The sequence below is a fragment of the Sycon ciliatum genome, chromosome 8, assembly GCF_964019385.1.
Source record: "Sycon ciliatum chromosome 8, ocSycCili1.1, whole genome shotgun sequence".
NCBI lineage: Eukaryota > Metazoa > Porifera > Calcarea > Leucosolenida > Sycettidae > Sycon > Sycon ciliatum.
In genome coordinates, this window is record NC_088650.1 from 27,548,548 (window position 1) to 27,558,465 (window position 9,918).

General features: G+C 49.1%; 1 protein-coding gene across 2 annotated transcripts in view; it reads left to right on the plus strand.

Annotated features, from left to right (window-relative positions):
- Positions 1-9,918, plus strand: part of LOC135822558 (ankyrin repeat and BTB/POZ domain-containing protein 3-like) — a 48,250-nt gene that overhangs the window by 23,867 nt on the left and 14,465 nt on the right. For both annotated transcript variants that reach the window (XM_065335361.1, XM_065335360.1), the window contains 10 exons: positions 816-1,070; positions 1,500-2,524; positions 3,055-3,225; positions 3,795-4,048; positions 5,014-5,166; positions 5,751-5,928; positions 7,430-7,522; positions 8,184-8,285; positions 8,606-8,717; positions 9,461-9,546. In XM_065335361.1, the coding sequence (XP_065191433.1) occupies positions 816-1,070; positions 1,500-2,524; positions 3,055-3,225; positions 3,795-4,048; positions 5,014-5,166; positions 5,751-5,928; positions 7,430-7,522; positions 8,184-8,285; positions 8,606-8,717; positions 9,461-9,546 (2,429 nt within the window). The remainder of the gene's footprint in view (positions 1-815; positions 1,071-1,499; positions 2,525-3,054; positions 3,226-3,794; positions 4,049-5,013; positions 5,167-5,750; positions 5,929-7,429; positions 7,523-8,183; positions 8,286-8,605; positions 8,718-9,460; positions 9,547-9,918) is intronic.

Here is a 9,918-nt window from a genome sequence, read left to right on the forward strand (position 1 = left end):
AATGTACCCTCAAACTGATACATGTACCATTGCCCTAGTGTTTGCTAAAATCACGATATGAACTGACAGGGAGGTGACGAGAACTCGAACTACTCTGCTACCCAAGTTGTGGTATTGCAACATCGGTCTATCCATGATCATTGATGGGTGTCACCCAGATGCCACCCACGCATGTCCAACCAGTACTTTTCTCTCCTAGCACATCATGGAACGAAGTTAGGAGTTAGTTCTTGCATGCTTTGAAAGCTTGTGCATACCAGTCTTCGCTGGTGATGGGTGAAGTAGCTGTGGGCTGTCTCCCCCACACACCTTTTGGACCCATGGGTCTATTTCCATCGCCCACGTGTGAGATCGTTGCAAACCAGCGTTGCACCTGTTGGATTGTAGAAGCTCTACACACAACAACATGGAATACAGTCATTTCGGGTGGGCACGAGAACCAAGTACGGGCTAGCAGATATCAGCGCCACCTCACACACCTATGTGCACACGTGCATCCGGCGTGTAAATGTTGTCTTTGCTGTCAAATTTGCACTCCTAGCGTGTGCGTGGTGTTGGTGCTGAGTGACATCTTTCTGCCTTGTGTCATTTTAAAAGAAGTCTGACCGACAGACCTCTGTTTCCCACATTCTATGGTACAGCACAGTTGTTACATTGTGCATCTGATAGAATAGTTGTAGGTTCTACAAATAGCCGAAGAGAACAATAAACTGAGTTAGTCGTAACTCAGAGCTTTCCGTTAAGACGATCCTCAGACAACAACTAGTTGTAAGGGGTTGTGTAGAGAATGTGTTCTATCTCTCCGTATGGCTCAGGCACGCAAGGTAGTAACAACTCGGACCTCCCGCCGCCACCCTCCGCGGCCAGCCAAGACAACTTGCTCGCCGATGCCAGCGCAATGACAAACGACCCGATGAGTCAGCATCGACACGAGGGCTCCGTCGGCGAGGCCGGTTCTGTGACGCTGGACGTTCTGCCCCGCGGGGCCAGCCCGCTAAATCAGGGTCCCGGTGGCACAACGCCGCAGCCGGCCCGTGGAATGACACCGCCAATGACGCACACACGCCATGGTGAGTTGAATGTTGCTGTACGATAGTCTGATCTCGTCCACAAATACAGTGAAACCTGTCTAAGACGACCGCTCAAGGGACCTGTAAAACGCGGTCTCTGTTACCAGGTGGTCTCCGTAGCCAGGTCATTTGACTGGAACTAGCATCCATTGGTCCTGGGTTCAGTGGTCTTCTAGGACAGGTGGTTGCCTTATCCAAGTTGACAGATTTACTGTACTATACTAGTAAATGCATGAAAGGTCTCTGCTCCCACCGGTTCTGAATCACCAGGAAATTGACCTGTACACATCTATTGACAAACCTGCTGTTACACATCCGTGTGTGATACTTACTCTACACTCTTCAAACACATCCCGCATGTGTGTGATACTTACATTACACTCTTCAAACACATCCTCGCGTACGCCCATTCTTGTCTGTACTATTCAGAGTCTGCACCCGTCGGCGGTCGTCCCCAAGCCAGCACACCCACCGGCGGCTCTGCAGTGCATCACCGTGTCTCCAGCCAGCCGTCCAGCGCTGCAATGCATCACGGCATCACGCCGACACGGTCCACCACGTCGACCGGCGGCGGCGGCGGTGGTGTTCCCCGATCGCCGTGGCAACGCAAGCACCTGTACCGCCTGTGCCAGTCGAGCGGCTCGCAGAGTCCGCTGCTGCATAGCATTCCGCCGAGGTCGCTGGATCGCCTCGGCCTGTTCCTGAACCGCTTTCTGTACCGCGTGATGTGCCAGGCACGATCGTTATCAAATTCCATACAGTACTGTAGCCATCATGAAGTTCTCACGGCTATAATGCTGGTTGCACCGGCCAGTATTGCCGAAGGTTGCATTGCGGCAGCTATCAAGGCTCGGCTAGCCTACACAGTGTCGGCCAACACGGCCCGCTCGCGCACATCCAAGAGCCACCGCTGTGACCTGGTACTGCCCGTGTCACGCATACATCAGTGGCTGCACATCATGCAGGTGGCCGCGGTCATATCGGACTGCGCTGCCGTGTATCTAACCGCCGCCACGGAGCACCTTGGCCAGCAGATCATCGGCCGGGTCATAGCCGAGAGTGGCCGGAGTCCCACTGCCGGCCTGCGCGGATCCATAGCCGAAGAATCGCGCGAGTCGACGCCAGTATCGCTATCTAATGCATCCACTGCTGATAGCCGAGTGCCGCTGCGTGATGCTCTGCAAGCAACACAGGTACTGAGTGTTGACACACTGGACTATGCAGTCAGTTGTTCACCTGAGATCTGGTCTATCGTGCAACAGCATCCGTTTCTTGTCACCCCCAAGGCCGTGCCCATCTCGAACAGCCCGTCGTCCATGTCGCAGCTCGGTCACGCGCTCGGAGAAGTCAGACACCCGTGGGAATCCAGCATGCAGTCGCTGAGCCTATCTTCATCTGACCGTGACTCGTGGAAAGCTAACCAGCACCCACGCGCACCGTCGGCAGCGTCAAATGTAAGCAGTATGCACTGCATAATTGTAGTATGCACTGCATAATTGTAGTATGCACTGAATAATTGTAGTATGCACTGAATAATTGTAGTATGCACTGAATAATTGTAGTATGCACTGCATAATTGTAGTATGCACTGCATAATTGTAGTGCAGTGAGTTACTGTTGGGTACCCAAGAACTGGAGGGGCGGGGGGGGGGGGGAGGGGGGGGATCAACGTTGCCACTTAGGCCGCTCTAGTGTCTCATGCATTGCTGTCTACGTGCAGTTGACACAGTATGTATAGTATCGGCACACACTACTCTTTGCTGCCCACCAGTTCTGCTGTAGTCCATGATCATGAGCATCTTCTCGTGTTAGTCATCAATCAGTAGTACTAGTACTAGTACACTAAAACACTAGTTACTGCTTTCAGGTTCATACTAACCAGTCGTCTGACAACTGCTACTTCATATACGACATTTTGGAATTGCCACTGATGTGTTATGACGAATATATACCGGTGCTCCGAACTCTGTTGCTCTGTTTCCAGACGACTGATTCCACTACTTCTTCAGCCGTCGGTAGTCCTGGTCACCAGAGCGGCCGCGCATCAGCAACTCGACTGAACTCCCTGCAGTCTAGTGGTGATCTGTTTAGGTTCCCGTCGGCCTCGGTTGCAGCAGTCGAGTCCAAGGACAAGCTTTGGGATTTGATTGAACAGGTAGGAAGAATAGTTCGGCTTTAGAAGGTACGCAAGCTCCACTGCAGCCACTTCATTACACGAAAATCGCCACAACCCTAGGCTGGTGTGTGTAGGGGTTTTCAGGTAGGAAGAAACAATAGCTATGGCTGCATACGTGTCTGCCCTGACCGTCACTTGTGAGGTCTGCTTTCAGCACTAGGGTATGTGGGGGCGAAGTGGTGGCCCACCGATTGGAACGTCTGTGCTTCATGTGTTCCACAACACGTGTGGTGGTGCAGCCGCGAATCCGGCAAACTTTACTTCACTTTACATTCTGATTCTGGAAACCTTCCAACCTCCAGTACTATGGACATGATACGAAATTTACCTTCTGATTCAGGACACCTTCCAAACTCCCATACTTTGAATGTAATATGAATTTACAAGGCCAGCGTTCAGCCGTTGGTTACTTTCATGCCACTTCTGTCACAGATGAAAGTCACCTAACGCGACCCTTAAAGCGGGTAGATGTACAAACCAAACCACCACCCTGGACCAGTATTGACACTCTCGTTGTTGTCTGTTGTACCTTGTTTTCTCCTATACAGACGTACGTGGAGCTGAAGTCACCCGGTGATCAGGGGATGTCCCCTTACATTCACTCCCCACTGCCACGTCGTCGCAGCATGCAACCCTCCGGAGCGTCGTCGGTAATCCTGCCCTCGCAGCCCAGCTTCATGCAGGGAAAGCTACCGGCGTGGAGTCGCGCCGGCGTCGATGCTCTCTTCCACTTTGTCTCGTCGCGGCGATTCACCGGCGCTGCCTACGATCAGCAGATGCTGCTCTTTTCGTCCTACGTGAAGTGAGTAGCAACGTTGCACTTTCAGGTGCCCGGCGGAACCGGTCCGGTTAGTCAGGCCATGGCCGGACCAACTATTCGGTCACGAACACGTGAGGGGATCATGTGCACCCGCCATATCATGCACAATGTGTGAATGGCTATGGTGTGGCCGGACCAATCCCAAACTGCTTCCACCGGTACTGTTTAATAAAGGACAGACAGAATCATACACACTCTCTTGTGACAAACCGTTATTATCTCTATGATAGGACAATCACTGTACGTCTTTGCTCAGTTGATTGCATGCACTATGGTAAAACATGGACCTGCTTCTTTTTTTTTTAAATGTCCAATGCTTCTGTGTGAGGGGTTTAAACTAGGGGTGAAACGGTTCGGGTAAGGAACCGGTTTTGGAACCGCCAGCTGAAAAGAATCGGGTACCCGTTCCGTAAAATTTCGAACCGAAACTCGAAAAATCTCGTTCTTGTACAAATACATGTACACGCCATGCGCCAAGTCTACTCAAGATTTTTAAATGTCTTACATTGTACATTATGATCACCGCCCTTCCAACGGGTTCTTCTATCGATCCTGGTCACTACGAGCGTGCCTTCTTCGCACATGGACTCTCCGATGTCTCGATCTTGCTCGTAAAAATGTTTTCTAACTTGAAAATAATTGTCACGGATGCATTTGGTCGGTCTGGAAAAAAGAGTGCATGGAACCGATACCCGAACCGTGGGAAACTATGCTGGCATTCGGGTACCCGAACATGAAAAACATGGAACCGTTTCACCCCTAGTTTAAACACACTGCATGAGAGTTAGTGATCTTCACTTGGGAATTGTTATTGACGGAATCGATGATATTGGCAATAAGTAACTATGGGACTGACATTGTGTGTGCATAGTCTCGTTGGTGTTTGTAGGAACTTTCCAAGTCTGATTTGAGTTCATTCATCATCATGTTCTCTTCCTTGATCTCAGAGCAAGCAAGACCCTGCCATCCGTGGTGGACTGGATTCGCTTGTCGGCAATGTACGCGCAGTATCGCTGTTGCCCTCTAGTGGACAAGGAGGACGTCATGCTGGCTGCAGAGCTGCTGCTTCCCGGCATCGTGACACCGTCATTTGCTCTCAGGTACTGTCTGGCAGATTTATGATGTCATTAGCCTTTATAACACTTGTCCCATTGTCAGGCTATGCAATGAGAAACCAGTCACTACAGTCGTGGCCAAAGAAATCCGACCCTCGAGTCAAAAGTAACGCCGCGTTTCCATTTCAATTACATGTACATCATGCATGTTTCAAAAGCCGATCTGAGGGCCACAGGGGCCGCGCGAGACTTGGCGCTGCTTTCGGCACGTGGGTTGGATTTCTTTGGCCACGACTGTAGTACCTAGTGTGTGTAGGCTGATGCATGGGCTATCTCTTTATGTGGATTTATACAGGCTTAGTAGTAGATCTACATGTAATTATTATTATTATTTTGCTTGTTCGCGTTGGCATCAACCTGCATAAAGCAGGTATATAGCCTTCGCTTAAGCTGCCATAAAAAAAGAAAGCTCACATGTAATTATAGAGACTAATCTGGAAAATAGGTGTAGTGCGGTGATTCAGGTTATATGTGGCATAACAAATGAGTCATTATATTATGACATACAATGGGATCTGTATCCACTTCCTGTATGTATTTTATGTGCTCTTGTATTTCAATGTGCGTAGGCCCTTTGCAGGATGGCATCATGTTCCAGTTGATGAACAGGGTGCTGATCATGCCGAGCTGGCCCTGTGTCGACTCAAGACCGATGAACTGTTCGTGTCTATTCGCGATGCGCCCATGGAGTCCGTACCACACCTGCTCAAGCTCTACAGCGACAATGTGATGGTGCGAAACTCACAGGTGAGCGCCTTGTCCAATGTATTCCTGGCGTTGAACCAGTAAGACGCTTTACAGTATTTCTTGCCCTGGCTGTTCGTGCCCCCTGCAATCCTGCATTGATTTTACTTGTCGTGTCTGGTCAATGCATGTGCGTCCAGTTTGCAGTTGAGACCAGAAAACGAAGGGATTGGGAGAGGCTTACGTTCCAATAGAACATAGATGATCTGAGCGGTTCATGTACAGAGTCAATATTTGAGGGTGGAGGATCCTCTGGATGGCTTCGTGTTTGGCTGCCAATCATTACATTCACTCGTACGGTTCGTAATTGACATGCGCTAATGTGATGATGGATGACTATGTACTGGATGACTATGTACTGGATGACTATGTACTGGATGACTATGTACTGGATGACTATGTACTGGATGACTATAATTGTTTTTACACTTTACAGGCTATGTCTAGTAGTGCTGAAACGATTACGTTGTTTCCTTAGTGGCTTAGCTGATACCATAACGATCGGCTAATTGGCTAAACGATTAGTATTGTAACTACATCAGTACATATACATGATTGTACATTCTGTGAATTTCAAAAAAATTACGAGTCCAACAAGGCAACATCGTCAATGACGGAAAGCAGGCGCATAGATCGGATGATCCCGCAACAAGTTCGTCAGCTGTTTGGACTGACCAGACGAATACAGACAAGACAGAGGCGACACACTGGTTGCAACCCAAGAGCTGATGGTGCCCTTCGCCTGTGACTTCGCGGACTCCGACGATGAAGTCAGAGAAGCCGGCCAGGGGTGCAGATAGGCGGATTTCGAGGGATGAGCTGACTTGAGGTGCGCCAACAAGTAACTAGTTGCTTTTTCTGTCTATGCTCAAAATAGGCCCAGACGCCAGGCCTAGCTCGTCGTCGAGTAAACTGGTTCGGGAACCGTCGACAGAACGAAAACACGAAACTGAAGATCACTTTACTGTCTTTAGCTCAAGGCTACTCGCACGTGGAGGGAACTCCAGCCCCTGCAGCTAGTGTAGACACATACTGAGCCTGCCAGTCCTGCATGCTGTGTGTAAGAAAAATAGGCAGCTGAAAAGACGACGACGGTGATCGTGTCGATGTTTCTCAGTTCGCGCTTGTACATTTACACGTGCACCGATGTTGCAAGTGTGCAGTCATGTGCATATTCGTGTCGCTTTGTGGGACCCCCAAAAGGGGGGAAATCCCGTACCGAGCGTAAGTACCATTCTACTCATTTAGCCGATAAAATCGAAATAACAGCTCGATCTATTTCTTATCGAGTAAGTAGCGAGTAATCGATATAATCGTTTCAGCACTAATGTTTAGTATTACCAAGCTTTCCTCTTGTCTCTGGTTGTTGTGTATGTGACACTATTATCACAGTACATGACTGTATTGTGTTGTATTGCACTACTCGTGTCAGGATGCCTTGTTTGTGTAGGTCTACAATAATTTGTTATCCCGTGTTGTTTGCTCTGCTGGCACTGTGCTGCAGGGTCTAACGCTACTTATGGTGGCGTGTATGGATGGAAACGAAGCTCAAGCCGAATACCTAGCCATTCACAAGCCGGATCAGCTGAACGTTTCGGTAAGGCCCACTGTGTGTTGCCGATCGGCCAATGTGCACTTAGAGTGTGCTATGGGTACCTCCCTTAGCAGACATTTCTCTAAAATGGCCACTTTCGGGACAATTTCTTAATCGCAACTCTCAATCTAATATAAGGTCACTATGACTCATGATGATATTTAACAGGGATGAATTTATTGTCATATTTTGCATAGCAGTTTCTGCTATACAAAATCACAACTGTGTAGCAGTCTTTGATTTTGATTAGCATTTTTCTTTGGAGGTTGGGTGTTTACCACATTGTCCTTCTTGAGAGTGATGCTGAAAGCCCATTTGCAAAAAAACAACTGAGTCATACATGTGCACGCAGATTGAGAGTGCCTGCACCACTTTCTTTGCACAGTATGCATCCTACTTGACAGCGCATGATAGGCATGGATAGTCTGTATGTATCGCAGTTTTCTGCGGATCACGGTGACTTTTTGAGTAGCAGTAGATCGATTTTGCATCGCAAACTGCGATGCGATACAGGATAAATTCATCCCTGTATTACTAGTATCAAGATACTCTCCAAACTTTACACCTGCATGCCTAGTAGTCCCTGCAGAGTGTGTGTATTGGAGAGGTTTCCGCTGCACACCACAATATCCATATGTACACAATGATGTCCATGTGGTTGCAGGTTCCTCGGCCCAGCCGCACCAGCCCAGCTGCCATGCCGACACTCCGGGGATGGACAGCTCTTCATTTCGCCGTTGCAAAGAGGCAGGTGAACATCGTCAAGGTCAGTGTGCGCTTGCTTCGTTCTGCCTACATTCCTAGCTAAGGTGTTCACCCTGCACAAACCTCTTTACTTTAGAAGAAAGAAATGCTTACGTATTGGACTGTATGTGGAGCAATCACCTGTTGCTTGTAAGAATATGCTGCGTTCATCAATCCATAGTTCTGCATGGGTCAATGCAAGCAGTGGTGTTGGTATTGCCCCCAGTCGTTATGTTGCCAAACAGCAAAGGGTGCATGCCCCCCCCCCCCCCACACACACACCGTCTTGATACTCATAGATGTATGCGTGTGCTGTGTTTATCGTCTGCTGGTGGCTTTTAGTGTCTGCTGTCGGCTGGCGCGGACGTCGAAGGCTGCGTGCAGGAGATGTATTTGTCGCAGGACGTCGGAGCAGCGGCCACTCACTCCCCCTTGCAGCTGGCATGCGCAGCTGGTAAGATTTTAGTGCTACCTTGATACGCGCAGGAGCTGCTTGGCCCTGATGAACAATGCATGAATAACGGCTGACGTGTGTGCGATCTGGTGGTGAGTGTAGTGCCCGGCTGCTGAGCATGGTGATGCACAGTTCCATGCATGTACTCAAAGTACAGTGCTGGCAACTGAAATCCGACCCCTGAGCGGTCCGCTCGCATCGCAAAGACTCAGCTCGGGACAGTAACACTACGAAATAGAGACCGCTAGAATCGGTGCTGCACTTGAGCGCAAGATTCAGGGGTTGGATTTCAGTTGCTACCGGTATAGCTTGGGAGTAAGGTCAGGTAAGGTGCCTTTAGTTTGCAAGTGACGTAAACCAAGTCATAATACTACCGCTAAGCTCATATCGTCAAATCAAGGTTAGGAGCAGCTGTTGGAGACTTGTTCACTGTTCAATGAACTCAAAATGAGGGCCGCAGCTGCTCCATCTCCCTTGTCACCTTTACCTGCCCAACTCTGGTGCAATCACAGATCAGTGTTTTGGAGCAGATGTATCGGAGCAAGGTAATTGTGTTAGTCAGTGTCCTCAGTGTCCACTGTCCAGTACATTCGTCAAATTGCACGCTTACGTAGTATAACGATATCTGATGAAAAGTTGCTGATACTTGCTGGATATCCGCCAGACCTCAGATGCAATGCAGAAGGTGTTGCTTGCACAGCCCGGGTGTTTATTGTATTTTTTGTTTGCTTGCTGTTTTCCAGGCTATGTTAGTATTGTCGATCTACTACTGGACTTCAAGGCCGACCCGTTCCTTGCGCCACCCCAGCAGAGAATGCAGCACGACACGGCAAGTCATGTCTCCATTGTTTGCTAGCTAAAACATCAGGCTATGCTGTTATCAAAGAGATTATTTTCATAGAGTCACCCTAATCTGGTGACGAAGAGTAGTAAATGGATCTGCGCCGTGAGGTGCTTCTCTTGTGGGGATAATGGCCTCTTCGTAGGCACACTAATGGGAAACACGTACACAGCTACCCGGTCGTTTGGTTCAAGAACACAGAAAATACATTTAGAGACCGACGGGAATGGAAATAGCTGGCAACTGCTCGGCAGGAGAGAATCACCAGTCTGCGTATGGTCTGTTGCACATGCACATGTGTGTATAATTAATCCTGTAATATGTCTGTCTATGTGTGCTTCATCTGTTACTCACTGTCTG